Source organism: Cercospora kikuchii, assembly GCF_019650295.1.
Source record: "Cercospora kikuchii DNA, contig_00005, whole genome shotgun sequence".
Lineage (NCBI taxonomy): Eukaryota > Fungi > Ascomycota > Dothideomycetes > Mycosphaerellales > Mycosphaerellaceae > Cercospora > Cercospora kikuchii.
In genome coordinates this window covers 1,740,872-1,754,987 of record NW_025408586.1, presented here as the reverse complement: position 1 = coordinate 1,754,987, position 14,116 = coordinate 1,740,872, and the positions used below count along the sequence as shown (strand labels likewise).

Genomic DNA, 14,116 nt, shown 5'->3' with positions numbered 1-14,116 from the left:
CGTACCCCTCTGCTGCAGAAAGTTCGTCACCATTCATCACAGCGTTTGGGCCGTTTCATAAAACAACGCTACCTCGTGCGCGCACACGCGAATCAATTCCCTGTTCCACGTGAGCGCATGGGTGGACTCTTCTGCGACAGAAGCCAAATAAATTAACTGACTGCCAAGCGTCGTAACAAGAACATCGTATCGCCATTCGGACAGAACAGAGAGTCTGCCTCCTGCCTGCAGGCTGCAGCAACCCTGGCATACCACAAACGCCACTGATGATCAGATCGCAAAATCGTGAGGCGTTCTTATGATTTGGAAGCTAGCCGTTCTACCACTTCTGTGCTTGCCATTTGCGACGTAGTAGAGCACGGCACAATGTGAGAACGTCACTTGCTAGTCTGCGAAGGCTTGAAGCCTCAAGCGTATTGTGCCGTCCGTCTCTCCCATACCTCTGTGCCTCGTTATTTCCACCAAGAACTAGGACCCAGACCTTCGGGCGATGTTTGCTGGACTCGAGTCATGACGAGCTCGAAGGATTGTTCCGCGCGACGCCCCCGGCGCGTCTTCGACGACCCGTGTGTGCCGCGAAAACGGCACGTCGCCTGTACTTGCCCATGAAAATGGTCGATCAGAGGTGTGCGAAGTTTGCGAGGTTTGAAGCATTCGTAGATCTACTGCCGTCCCTGCCGTCTTTGAGATGAGATTTCCCCAAGACACGCGGTATCTTTACGGCCGGGGCGATAAATCAGCCTATAATGGTGTGAAGAAGACGGGCCTTCTCCTAGCAATGCAACGCGACCCGTCGAAGGACGGGCACGCACGTCCTGTCATCAAATCATCAGTCAAGGGCGGTCTGTGAAGCTGTGAGCGATACTTCGAATCTAGCTCGGCAATTTTTGTTCATACATCGCGCGCATGCTACATCTTGTGGTACATGTGCAGACACGGAGGCTGCATATGCTCTGCTGCTCACATCCGATTTTTCCCCTGGACATGCACAGCATAGATCATCTTCTCTGCAGTACGCACGGCGTATGTAATGTTGAAGGCCACCAATGAAGAGTTGCGTACTCGATCAAGCTTCTTCCGATCCCACCTGCCAGATAGGAAAGATCTGCAAAGGCCTCGGGATTTCTCAGCAGTTTGCGAACTAGTTTGAATACCGACCAGATGGAAATTGCGCAGAACTATAGTGCCAGCACCCGGGTTTCGCCTTGTGATGAGCAAGAGCCTTCTCACGGCTACGTGCAAAATCGTGGGCTGCCGCTGTATGCACGACCTGCCGCTGTGGCCTCGGCGCACTGTATTCTCGTTGTGCAGATTGCAGCAGATGGCAGCAGGGGCTAGCAGGCATTGCCGCTCATGTCGATCGGAGCAATGTCTAGACCAAGCTGTACAAGTAGCGCAGAGTCAACGAGAAATCACGGAAGAGGCAGGAGACTGGGGTCTATCTCCACACAGCGACCAACACATCTCGATTTCGTGCGTGCCGCTCCTCTTTCGAACGGCTTATCAACCGCAAAGAGCAATGTGCGATTTTCGGATTGGAGTCTTGTCGGCGATGATAGGAATGCTTCCTGGTCCTGATGCAGTGGCCAGAACGGCACTTCTCGTCGTGTCGGCTTCGCATCAACGGCCACGTCGCCAGCACAGGGACATGACCCAAAGTCAGCAGCGGATAGTAGTTGCGTTTCAGAGCAGTCTCTATGGCACAGCCTCGCCCGAGGTGAAAGCCCTCTGAGCGCTCGGATAAAAGGAAGTTCTTTGGCGATTACTTGGAATGACACTGTGGCCTTGGTGCTGGCTTCCCAATTCCCTGGAAAGATGTGGTTCCAAGCGAGGTAGTTGTAAGTCCCATTGACCACGTCGTGACCGATCGTTCGCACGGGCATCGTGCTTCATGCCCAAGCTAGAGAGAACGCCGCTCTTAATCCTGTGACAGGTTGCGTGCGAGATTCCTGCACTCGCAGAGTAACATGTGCTCCAAGTCGCTGCTCGAGAAGGTCGCCATGGCTCCCCAACCTCTTCGTTTGCGTCTGCATCCGTAAGATAGCACATCCATGTCAAGACACCCATATGAAGCTGAAAACCTGCCCCAACAGTGCTCGTAGTGGTCGCGGAGGACTCGAAGATTGCACGGCGCTGGAGGGCTGCCCTGCTGCCCTGCTGCTCCCCCAGCAGATGCTGTGATGCATATATCAATAATCGCATAGATGTCATGTTCAGCTCTTGACCAATGAAGCGAAACACCACGATGCGTCGTATTAGACGTCCTCCTGCTCCACTACTTTCTTCTGCCCATGCGTCTGCTTGAAAGGCGGCGCATCTTGCCAGTAGCCCGCACTCTGGGCCACGGATCGGACGGTAGTCGCTTCTCCAGTGACTGAGGCAATGGCATAATCCGCGAGCAGGACGATTCCAAGGCCTTGCAGTACAAGTAGCGCCATGGTCTTCGGTGGTGGCGGTGGAGTGCGCTGCAGTCCCAAGAACGTTCTCCTCTGGTGGATATTGTGGAATCGCCGGAGCATTACTCGGTTCGTGAGAGGTAGCATGATGGTATATCGGCTTCGTTGTATCAGCCGGTCGGTGTTGGACGTTTCGGAGTCGACACGTGCAGAGGAACGGAGACCTTCGAGTGGCTTGTCCGTGTAGTCTTGGCGGTCCATCCAGGACTGCGCCATCACGCTACTGCGGAGAGCTTACGTTGATGAACACGACGTGCAATTCACGGATCACGCCTGCGAGAGCGACTGCGCACCCGCCGTCAACACAGTGCCAGGAATAGACGAGCCGCACGAGGCAGGATTGCCACACAATCGTTGAATACCACTCTGTACGAACCACGATTGGCACCACGCTCGCTCCTCCGCCGACCGGCCGACCCTGAAAGCATCCTCACACCCTAGCCCTCAGGCCACCACTGCGCTCAGCTCGAGCGCATACCGCACCACTTCTCGTCCTTCTGCCTGCCGGTCTCTGCTCCAAGGACAAGTGCGCGCCAGGCACGCGGTCGCTGATGGTCGATCAATAACGGGCACACCTTCCTGGCCGGCCAGTAGAGCCTGCGCCCGACAATGGCTGGCAGGCCCGCCCACCATGGCAACCGGGGCCAAAGTCAGGACGACGACGACCTGCTGGGCCTGGGCGACCCCAACGATGGGCCATACTATAGCAGCGGACAGCGCCCTCCCGTGACCGACGAGCGCATTCTCCACGACTACGACACTCACGGCCGCATCAGCACGTCGCACGATGACTTCGTGGGCACTCGAGGGATGCAATCTGCCTCCACGCTGCCTGGTGGACCGGGGTACAACCCCTCAGGCCTGGGCTCGCCGCCCACGTTGGGCCATCAGGGACGCAACCTATCGCAGACCTCAGGACTGAACAACTATCAGAGATATTCTGATGCAGACGACCGCTTCTCCGACACAGCTTCGGTACCAGGAGGATACTACGCAGCCGGGGGTGGTATAGACGAAGATGCGATCCCCATACAACATGGACAGGGGAAACATCGGAATCGCAACAGCATCATGAGCTTGGGGGGAGGCATAATGGGGAGGGTTAAGAACACTTTGGGGATGGGGCCCGAGTACAGTGAGATGGACCTGCCATTGACGGAACAAAGAGCGCGAGGAGATACCACGAGCACTGCTGGGCCACCTGGAGAGCGGACGACACCAGGATCCAAGTTCAAATTTGGCCTGCCCGGATTCACGAAGAAGGTCGATCCCTCGACGCTTGGACCGCGAATCATACATCTCAACAACCCTCCTGCAAATGCGGCAAACAAATGGGCTGATAACCACGTTTCGACGACGAAATACAACGCCGTGACCTTCCTTCCCAAGTTCTTGTTTGAGCAATTCAGCAAGTATGCGAATTTGTTCTTCTTGTTCACGGCCATTTTACAGCAGATCCCCAACATCAGTCCCACGAATCGCTACACCACAATCGTTCCGCTCGGCATAGTCTTATTGGTCTCCGCTATCAAAGAAGCGGTCGAAGATAACAGACGACGATCACAGGATAGAGAACTGAACAAAAGCCCTGCACGTGTATTGCGGGGCACGAGTTTCCAAGACGTCCGATGGATAGACGTCAAAGTTGGCGACATCATTCGAGTGGAATCGGAAGAACCGTTTCCTGCAGATATCGTACTTCTTGCGTCCTCGGAGCCTGAGGCTCTTTGCTACATTGAAACTGCGAATTTGGATGGCGAAACCAATCTCAAGATCAAACAAGGAATTCCGGAGACTGCTGGTCTGGTCTCCGCCTCAGAGCTTGCCAGATTGGGCGGCCGTGTACGCAGTGAGCAGCCGAACAGCAGTCTATACACATATGAAGCAACTTTGACGGTACAATCTGGAGGAGGCGAGAAAGAGTTGCCTCTTCAGCCTGATCAGCTGTTGCTCCGTGGCGCCACTCTCAGGAATACTCCATGGATTCAAGGTGTCGTCGTCTTCACTGGGCACGAAACGAAGTTGATGCGGAACGCCACAGCAACACCCATCAAGCGAACGAATGTCGAGCATCGCGTCAATTCGCAAATTCTCATGCTTGGTGGTGTGCTGATCATACTGTCCGTCATCTCCTCAGTCGGTGATATCGTGATCCGACAGACAATTGGCAAGAACCTGTGGTTCCTATCATATGGCGACACGAACCCTGCGCAGCAATTTTTCAGCGACATTTTCACATACTGGATTTTATACTCCAACTTGGTGCCTATCTCGCTTTTTGTGACTGTCGAAATCATCAAATACTACCAGGCTTTCTTGATCAGCAGTGATCTTGACATCTACTACCCCGTGAATGACACCCCAGCAAACTGCAGGACGAGTTCTTTGGTAGAAGAGCTTGGGCAGGTTGAGTATATCTTCTCGGACAAGACTGGCACTTTGACTTGCAATATGATGGAGTTTCGACAGGCTAGTATTGGAGGTTTTCAATACGCTGGAGATGTTCCTGAAGACCGAAGAGTGGTCGAAGGCGAAGAGGGTGGCAATGGCATTTATGACTTCAAGGCCCTGGAACAACATCGAAGAGGTGGTGAGCTCACAGAGAATATTCACCAATTTCTCAGCTTACTTGCTACCTGCCATACTGTGATTCCAGAAGTGAAGGGAGACAAGCCCGGCCAGATCAAGTATCAGGCCGCTTCACCTGACGAAGGCGCTCTTGTCGAGGGCGCGGTTGAGCTTGGCTACAAGTTTGTGGCCCGAAAACCGAAAGTCGTCACAATCGAAGTTGGCGGCGAGCAATACGACTACGAATTACTCGCTGTTTGTGAGTTCAACTCGACGAGAAAACGAATGAGCTGTATCTATCGATGCCCAGATGGCAAGATTCGATGTTACACCAAAGGAGCCGATACCGTGATCCTGGAGCGCCTTGGCCAGCGAGATGAAATGGTTGAGCGAACGCTCCTCCACCTGGAAGAGTATGCCGCCGAGGGTTTGCGAACGCTGTGTCTGGCGATGCGTGAGATCCCAGAATCGGAGTTTCGGGAGTGGTGGGATGTATTCAACACCGCCCAGACTACTGTCAGCGGTAATCGAGCCGAAGAGCTTGACAAGGCTGCAGAGATCATTGAGCACGATTTCACCTTACTTGGCGCGACCGCCATCGAGGACAAGCTGCAAGATGGCGTTCCAGACACTATCCACACACTGCAAACTGCCGGCATCAAAGTGTGGGTTTTAACTGGCGACAGACAAGAGACCGCCATCAACATCGGCATGTCTTGCAAGCTCATCAGCGAAGATATGACCCTATTGATCATCAACGAGGAGAACGCGGCTGATACGAGGAACAACATACAGAAGAAGCTGGATGCCATCAATTCGCAACGTGCCGGAGGCGTTGAGCTGGAAACGCTTGCCTTGGTCATCGACGGCAAGTCGTTAACGTACGCGCTCGAGAAAGACCTCGAGAAGATGTTCCTCGATCTTGCCGTCATGTGCAAAGCCGTCATTTGCTGCCGTGTATCACCACTGCAAAAGGCATTGGTCGTGAAGCTCGTCAAGCGTCACCTTAAGGCAATCCTCCTCGCCATTGGCGATGGTGCGAACGATGTGTCAATGATTCAAGCTGCGCACATTGGTATCGGTATCTCCGGCATGGAAGGTTTGCAGGCTGCGCGGTCAGCAGATGTCTCCATCGCCCAATTCCGTTTCCTTCGAAAGTTGCTTCTCGTACATGGCGCGTGGTCGTACCAACGCATCAGCAAAGTCATCTTGTACTTCTACTACAAGAACACAGCACTGTTCATCACGCAATTCTGGTACTCGTTCCAGAACGCCTTCTCAGGTCAAGTCATCTACGAGTCCTGGACGCTGTCCTTCTTCAACGTCATCTTCACCGCTCTACCGCCCTTCGTTCTCGGAATTTTCGATCAGTTCGTCAATGCTCGACTGCTCGACCGGTATCCTCAGCTTTACCAGCTCACGCAGAAAGGAGTCTTCTTCCGAACACACAACTTCTGGTCCTGGGTCGGGAATGGCTTCTACCACTCGCTGATTCTCTACTTCGTCAGTCAAGCAATTTATTGGCGTGACGGAGTGCTCTCGGACGGCAAGATCGCGGGTCACTGGGTATGGGGAACTTCACTTTACACAGCTGGCTTGGTCACAGTCCTGGGCAAAGCCGCACTGATCACGAACATCTGGACCAAGTATACCGTCATCGCGATCCCCGGGTCTCTGGCCATTTGGTTCATCTTCCTGCCAGTCTACGCCACTGTGGCTCCTATGCTTGGCTTCTCGACAGAATACAAGAATGTGCTGCCTGTACTTTTGACAGATCCTGACTTCTGGTTGATGTCCTTGGTCATCCTGCCCGCCCTCTGCTTGCTTCGAGACTTTGCTTGGAAGTATGCTAAGAGGATGTACTATCCTCAGGCATATCATCATGTGCAGGAGATTCAGAAATACAATATACAAGATTATCGGCCCAGGTACGTGCCTCATGCTAACATCCATTCAAGAACATTGCTGACCAATCGCTTTTCAACAGAATGGAACAATTTCAAAAAGCTATTCGAAAAGTTCGCCAGGTTCAACGCATGCGCAAACAACGTGGGTATGCTTTCTCGCAAACCGATGAATCGCAGGCGAGAGTGCTGCAAGCGTATGATACCACGAGAGAACGTGGACGATATGGTGAGATGACCAGCGGGAGAAAGTAATCTGTGTCTTCTCTTTTCGATGCATGCAGTGCTCAAGCATGAGACGCTGTTGGACGCATGGCGAAGGCGTTTGTCGCGTTGTATTGTATTCCATGGGAATGTTGTCACTAGGCCACGGCTCGAGTGAGCACGCTTCAGTTCCGCAGAAGTCCAAAATTTCAGAGGATGGAAAGGGCTGCAGTTATTACTACCTGCATCTTCACTTTGAGGTACATGTTTCATGTATGTGTATATTGCAGCTGTGGGAAGGGGAATGTCATGGGAGGAAAGATCATGAATGACACCATTACTATCTCAATTTCTCTTTCTTCATCCGTCGCCCTCGAAATTAGGAGAACTCGGGCTTCTGGTCCGCGCCCTCAACTGGCTTGGTATAGCTCAAACGATCTTTGTTGTAGAACTCCACGGCAATCTTATGGTCTGCAGCTCCGCCATCGAGGCCGCCAGACTTGATACAGGTGACGTCTGGCATGATCTCCAGCTCCGTGTACAGCGAAGAGCCGCAAGTGGAACAAAACCAATGTTTGTTGATCTTTCCTGATGCTCCAACGGCATCGTAGTCCTTTGGAGAGCCTTTGGTCACATTGAAGTTACCGCGAGGGACGACGACGTTCGAGGTGTAGGCTTGATGTTCGTGTTAGTGGGTCAAGATCTCTTGAGGCTCGTTTCACACGCTTGAGGTGCATACCTGCGCCTGTCCACTTCTGGCAATCTACACAATGGCACAATGCGGTGACTGCTGGTTCACCCGTGTATTCGTAGTTGATAGCACCGCACATGCAGGATCCTTTGGCCATGATTGCAGATGAGACGAGGGTTTTCAGGTTCAATAATTGGGTGAATAGTTGGTAATAGTGAGTGTTCTTTTGGTATAAACGGAAAGGGATATGCTCTGAGATTTCTCACGTTTGTTGACGAGGCTGTTGCTCTTGAGAAGGAGAGAATCAATCTAGACGAGCTGGACCTACTCTTGTATGCTATTCGTGCGATCGCTCTACACGGCGCTTGCTGGGACCTGACTTTGCCTTCGTGTACCCCTCAGCGAGGCGTCGCGGGCATGCACCATGGTTTGTCATGGCCAACGGGCGTCGCAGCGCGTAGGCGGAAAGGAATATCCTCAATGGGACAGGTCAGCTTGTGGAGGAGGCAGCTCAGGTGGGTCCAGGCTTGACGATCTCGTTCGGGCAGGAGGAAGCCATGCTTGAGTCGTCCACGGGCAGATGAGCAATCTTGAAGGTCATATGGGGCCTGGAGTAGGAAAGAGAGGTGGAAGATGAGGCCGAAGATTGATATGGGCGGAGTTTCGGCCTGGAAGGTGCACTCCAGAAGCACGCAAGAATTGGCCAATCCGAAGGCTCGCGGAAACAAGTCCGACCATCAGGGTGTTGTTCCACCGCTTTCCGAGCATGCATAAACTGACCTCACCCTCGTCCGCTCAAAACTGCACCTCTGGTTTCGCGCAATTGCGGAGACGCTCTCGAGACGACGGCCAAGAGTAAGATGGTCCCAGCTCTGCTTCGAGAAGAGATCCACGTGAGGACCTAGCGTGCCAGACGGACGCCTCAGCATCCATTTCTCTGTGTCACCGCAAGGGATTGCTATCTAGCTATGAGAGAAACTGCCCGAACTCACATAATCATCTCAATTGTAAGAATGTGTTGTTCCGTACGTCACGGCCGGCCCAGTGAGTCAACTGACCGCTCAAAGCGAACTTGGCCGCTCCGACTAGCGCCGAAATGCATGAATTGAAGCATAATGTAGTCGTAAGATCGAAGAGGAAAGGACACAGATTCACATCTTTGCACATCAGGCCCATTGCCTGATGTGTTTTCATGCGAAGTGGACCTTTACCGTAGGTGAGCTTTGACAATTATGCTCACTTGACTATCACACAGGCCATGCTCTCTGCATGTTATTACCTGAAATGCTTTGCTTGCTTCCACAATGCTTTCAACTTGTCACTCATTACGCCAGCTCGAACTCCGACTCGAACACGAAAGATGCACAACAGAAGACGAGTCGTCGCCGACTCGAATGGCTCGCCAAGACTCACACAAACCGGTTCACTACAAGCAGCAAAGATGAGAAGCCGCGACAAAAGCGAATCAACCTACAGCGAGAACAATCATCAAGACCACTGGCATTCTCCAGAATCTCAACACAGAGTGGACAGTGTCATCGACGCGAGCCAACGAAACACCCGACCACGTTGCACCAAACACACGATTCGACATTGCTATTGCAAGAGCCCTCAAATCTTTCGAAGCCTCTCACAAGAGGACTGGAACACGCATGTGCGCCCAGTAATGAGCCCGCAGCGTCGCAATTTTGGCGAGCCGTACGATACTTTTCGACGACCACTTGATCGATTCAAGGGAGGTTCTGTTTTTGAATCGCGAGATAAGCCTAATAGATTCGAAGTCAAGACTCCGCCAGATCTGGACGACTTCTACGATTCTCTACGAAACTCGCGGTGTATGCGTTCTTGGGCTCCTGTTGATTACGGAGAAAATGACTGGGGCAAGACACCACGATGCGCAGAGAATTTGGAGAATGGAGAAGGCGCACAACGGGGTCAGGGCCAAGATGGCGGGTGGAACGAATCAGCCTTTCACTCAGGATATGAGGATATGGAGGTCGCTCCAGAAATGGATGAGGCAGACGACACAGACGAAGTCGTCATTCAGTGGCTTCAAGCACAGTTAATTGCCGAGAGACGAAGAAATGCGGCCCTTGAAAAGCGAGTGAGGACTTTGGAAGAAGAGTGCACTGATCCTTATTGCTAGAGAGGTAACTACACCAACAATCAATGTTGGTCGCTCTCTGGGTATCCCTCAATCACTAAAACGCCAGGAAGGGGCCTATCAAACGGCGTGGAGCGACGCTGAAACTGCGAGCGTGCTATGCCGGACCTCCTTTTCTCCAAAATCAATGCATGCCAGAAAACTCGGCGTGGTGCTACTCAATGGCTCTGAGTGCACTGTGAAACGCGAGACAAAGCCCCAAAACTCCTGTTATCCTGACCCACCCAACCTTTTCTCTGATTTCCTGCTTTTTCTTCTCAATCTCAATTTCCCAATTTCATGCCTAGTTCTCTGAACCCTGGCCAGAACGCTTCAAGTCCTTGATTTCTTGCATCATTTGCAGCATCATCGCCTGTTGTTGCTGCATCACAGCCATGAGGTCGTTGTATCTCGTGTCGGTATTTGCGGACGAAGGCGAGACAGGAGTAGACTCCGATGCCTTCTTGACTGGTGGTGTTGCAACCGGATTCGGAGATCCAGGCGGCAGAGTTGGAGAATCCTCGCGTGGGACTTCCTGTGGCCGAGGAAGGTCTGGAATCGCCCCTAGCTGAGGCATGTTTGGCGTCAAGATGATCGTCGAACGCTCACTCATCGGTACGCTGTCTGCCGGCGAGGTTGGACCTGTCTTGGTCTGGTTTTGATAATACTCGTGCGCAAAAGAGGTAGAGATGCGCTTCGCCTTGGTGTCATCAACTCTGGCTGATTGCTTTCCGGCTCTGCTAGACTTGTGCTCGTCCTGCACGGCACTGCTGATCTTTCTGCTGCCATGCTTCTTCTCACGGTCCTTGATCTCCAATGAGGCAAGGCGTTGGTGCAGGCGAGTGTTCTCATACTTCATTTCGGTCTGCAGGTCTTGGATGGCGGAGTCTCGCTCAGTAATCATCTCAATCAAGTCGTCTAGATCGTGAAAATCGTCAGGGTCCTCAGGAAGCGGCTTGTCCGGAGCCTGTGGCTCTGAGGCGGTGGTCGCCACTTTCCATGGTGACTCAAACGCCGATGCTTTGCGACGAGTGGACTGCTTGCGTGGATCTCCGGGAGTAGCTGGTGCTTCGTTCGACCAGCGCATGCCACCCACCGGCGGCGACTGACGGACGACCAGCTCATCACCAGTGCTTGCAGCAAGAGCCGGCTTGTTCTTGAAGATGTCTTCTTTGGGCTTTGGGCGACCGCCTGGAGTCCATGGTGGGTCGTATGGCGACAGCAAGGTCTCGCTGGACGCCTTTTCCTCAATCTGTGGTACAGTAGCTGTCAGGTGCGATTCCTTGCGTGAGCGTGGCTTCGGCGGCGAGAAGGTCGTCTGTGGCAGATAGACCTGTCCATCACTGTTGCGAAGCGGAGACGGTACCGCACTAAGATGATGTGCCATTGGTGAAGATGCGACAGTTTGTTGTCTGTTGAGCGTGCTGTGGGCCACTGCTTTTGAGCTGAATGCTGGTGGGATAGTCTCATCGAAGGACTGAGGACGCTCCACTGGTATAGCGAATAGACCGTCCTTGGAGTCTTCAGATACATGGCGTGTAGAAGTGCTCGCTCTGCCTCTGAGTCCTGCCTTTGGAGTCACGTTCAAGTTGGCCGTCCGCTGCTGGTCTTTGGTATTGAGCATCTTCTCGACCTCATCGAAAGCACGATCGGTCATGCCAGGCTGTGGTGATGGAGACGGCGGTGGCTCCATATTCATGAAGGAAGCAATGGATGGGTCTTTCGCCAAGTCGGGATACACCATAGATATGGTGCCCATGTGAGAATCGCTGCTCTGTGCAGTATGAGGAGAGCCACGCTGCCGCATCTGTTCGAGGCGGTCTACTTCTCTCGGAGTGCGCAGTGAGGATATTAGGTGGCCGGGCTGTTGAGTTGTGGACATTGTGGCCGCACGCTCAGGGAACTGTGCCGCGGATCTGCGAAAGTCGTCTGGAGAGTAGACGCTGGGGCTGTATGCAGCAGTGTAACTGCCGCGACGTGTTTCGTGGGGCATGCTGAAGCCCTCGATTCCTAGTCCACCAATACGCGAATTCGCATCGTCCAGCTCTGCTTGATCCATTGCTCCCGGCACGACCGAGGCACGTAGCGAGAACATGCTAGGCTGTGTGACGAGTTTCGCAGCTCCTCGACTGCTGTTGCTGCCAATGCGACTCGGACTCAGTCTGCCCGAGCTTGTGTATTCGCGTGGCTTGATTGGAGTCTCGTATGCAAAAGCTGGTCGTTGTTGAACCATGTTGCGAATCGGCGGCTCGTCGGGCGGCGTGTCTTTCGCGGGTGGAGTAGGTGGGACGGCGTTGTCGATGTACTTCAGACTCTGCGAACGACCCAGATTAGATGTGCGCTGAGCAGTGGACGAGCCTGAGACATGACGGCTCTGTGGGGCACTAGGCTCAGGCGTGGCAAAATGGACACTTCGCGGTGTGCGATGACCCAGCGAAGTGGCGGCACGGACTGGCTCTGGCTTTGGCAATTCGTTGGCGTCTGAGCGTCTTCTCGAGAAGAACGACTTGGTCTTGGATGGTGAGCGGCCGAGGCCACGAGCAGGTGGTGGGTGCCTGGGAGGTATGTGAGTACAATAGCGCGGCAGTGTTGAGGTTCACTTACTGTAGCACTGCGCGCGCTTTTGGCGGCAAAGGCAAGTCAGGGGCCTGACCAGCATCGCTCTTTTGCTTCTGCAATTGCGTCTGAGTGCGGCGAGCTGTCCACTTGGTTACGCGTTCGAGGAAGGTGGTCTTCTTTGGACTCTTAGGTCCTGGCGTGTGCGGCTCTGTTGGAACTTCATTCTGGGAGATGGTGCTGACGGCGGAGGCAAACTCTTCAGCCGTCGACTTGGGCGTGTGCTTGATGACAGGGATGTGTTGCTGCTGACCGCCGTGCAGCTCGAGGTTGTCTCGAGTTTCGAGCCATTCGCGTTGAGTCGGCACTGGGGTGTGCTCTGGAGTGGTGCCCAGATCGATCTCAGGCGGGTTGAGCATGAACTGAGCCAGTGTTGTTTGCGTGGACTCGCGGTGCATCTGCCCTGAAGTGGCGGCCCGGTCGGTCTCGAGCGAGCTCATCGGGAACTGCGACCTCATCGTCGGCGACTCTTCTGCGTGCGGCAGTCGCTCGGACGGGTCGAGTTCTGGAAGCGGCTGAGTGGTGTCAAGAAGGTTGAAGCCCGGGCGGAAAGCTGGATGAATGACAGTCGGGGGTGTCATTTGGCGACGGGCAAATTCTTGTTGCGCGAACGCGTTGCCCGCGAGCTGGTACCGCTCTCGCTTGAGTTGCCGCTGTTCAGGTGTGGGTGTCTCTTCTGACGTTCGTTCGGATGGACGCTGTGCTGGGGCGCCTTCTGGCGGTTCCATCTCGGAGATGGTCGCGAGCGATGGTGATTTCGCGGAGTGGGAGCTCCAGCCGGATTGACGTCTGCCACTCATGTCAGCGACTGTTTTGGTGATTGGTGAAATCACCAAAACGAGCAAAGCACGACCTAGCAACACATTAGCCAAAGATTCGAGGCGGCGCCAGGGGAGTCGACAAAAACTTACTATATAAGTGGCATGTCGAGGAAGAAGAGAGCTGCGAGCGCGAAGGCGTTTACATACCTCCTCAAGTGAGCCTTCACTAGATATCATCTTCACAACGCTCATGCAGTAATGTGAAGTGAAGTGCTGGGACCGCAGCGCGCCTGCCACCATCGGCGCAAGAGCGGTGGCCGTCCTGCGCAGAGTGTTTGACATGGCTTGGGTGACAACAATGCGCTTCATAGAGGCATCGTTGCGGCTCTCGAAACAAGTGAGCCCAGCGGACAGCGTTTCTATCATGGTCCCGGCTGTGCTTCATGAAGCAAATATCAACACAGTCGCGCTGCGTTCCGACATCATTGATGGTTCGCGCAAGACGTGCCCTGCCATACAGCTGGTGGCTCGAAGAAGGAAGGCGCTGGACACATCGAGCTTAAGTTACGCTTCACTTGCACATTGTGAAGAAAGAGTGGCGCGGCGGCCTGGATGGCAAACAGTCGACGTGCATGAAACCGAAGGCTAATCGCTGCATCTTCCATGAAGTGGATCAATCAGCCTCTACACGCCCAACTTGCTTCCAGAAGCGGTACTGACCTGTGCAATTCAGGGGTCGTTGGACCACAGCAAAATCAGCAGTCAAACCAATC

At 53.7% G+C, this 14,116-nt stretch overlaps 5 protein-coding genes across 5 annotated transcripts; 2 read left to right on the top strand and 3 right to left on the bottom strand.

Annotated features, from left to right (window-relative positions):
- Positions 1 to 2,255: 2,255 nt before the first annotated feature.
- On the bottom strand, positions 2,256 to 2,543 carry CKM354_000847100 (uncharacterized protein; the record flags this gene model as incomplete). Its single annotated transcript, XM_044803850.1, has 1 exon — positions 2,256 to 2,543. One exon carries the CDS (start codon positions 2,541 to 2,543, stop codon positions 2,256 to 2,258), a length of 288 nt encoding a protein of 95 aa, XP_044659785.1.
- Positions 2,544 to 3,065: 522 nt separating this feature from the next.
- Positions 3,066 to 7,183, top strand: CKM354_000847000 (aminophospholipid-translocating P4-type ATPase DRS2; the record flags this gene model as incomplete). Its single annotated transcript, XM_044803849.1, has 2 exons — positions 3,066 to 6,952; positions 7,012 to 7,183. 2 exons carry the CDS (start codon positions 3,066 to 3,068, stop codon positions 7,181 to 7,183), a joined length of 4,059 nt encoding a protein of 1,352 aa, XP_044659784.1.
- A 328-nt stretch (positions 7,184 to 7,511) lies between these two features.
- On the bottom strand, positions 7,512 to 7,980 carry CKM354_000846900 (uncharacterized protein; the record flags this gene model as incomplete). The annotated part of the gene is made up of 2 exons (XM_044803848.1): positions 7,512 to 7,807; positions 7,872 to 7,980. The coding sequence occupies 2 exons, from the start codon at positions 7,978 to 7,980 to the stop codon at positions 7,512 to 7,514; spliced, it is 405 nt and encodes a 134-aa protein (XP_044659783.1).
- Positions 7,981 to 9,183: 1,203 nt separating this feature from the next.
- Positions 9,184 to 9,969, top strand: CKM354_000846800 (uncharacterized protein; the record flags this gene model as incomplete). The annotated part of the gene is made up of 1 exon (XM_044803847.1): positions 9,184 to 9,969. The coding sequence occupies one exon, from the start codon at positions 9,184 to 9,186 to the stop codon at positions 9,967 to 9,969; it is 786 nt and encodes a 261-aa protein (XP_044659782.1).
- A 301-nt stretch (positions 9,970 to 10,270) lies between these two features.
- CKM354_000846700 (uncharacterized protein) lies at positions 10,271 to 13,382 on the bottom strand (the record flags this gene model as incomplete). Its single annotated transcript, XM_044803846.1, has 2 exons — positions 10,271 to 12,521; positions 12,571 to 13,382. The coding sequence occupies 2 exons, from the start codon at positions 13,380 to 13,382 to the stop codon at positions 10,271 to 10,273; spliced, it is 3,063 nt and encodes a 1,020-aa protein (XP_044659781.1).
- Between the last annotated feature and the right edge of the window lie 734 nt (positions 13,383 to 14,116).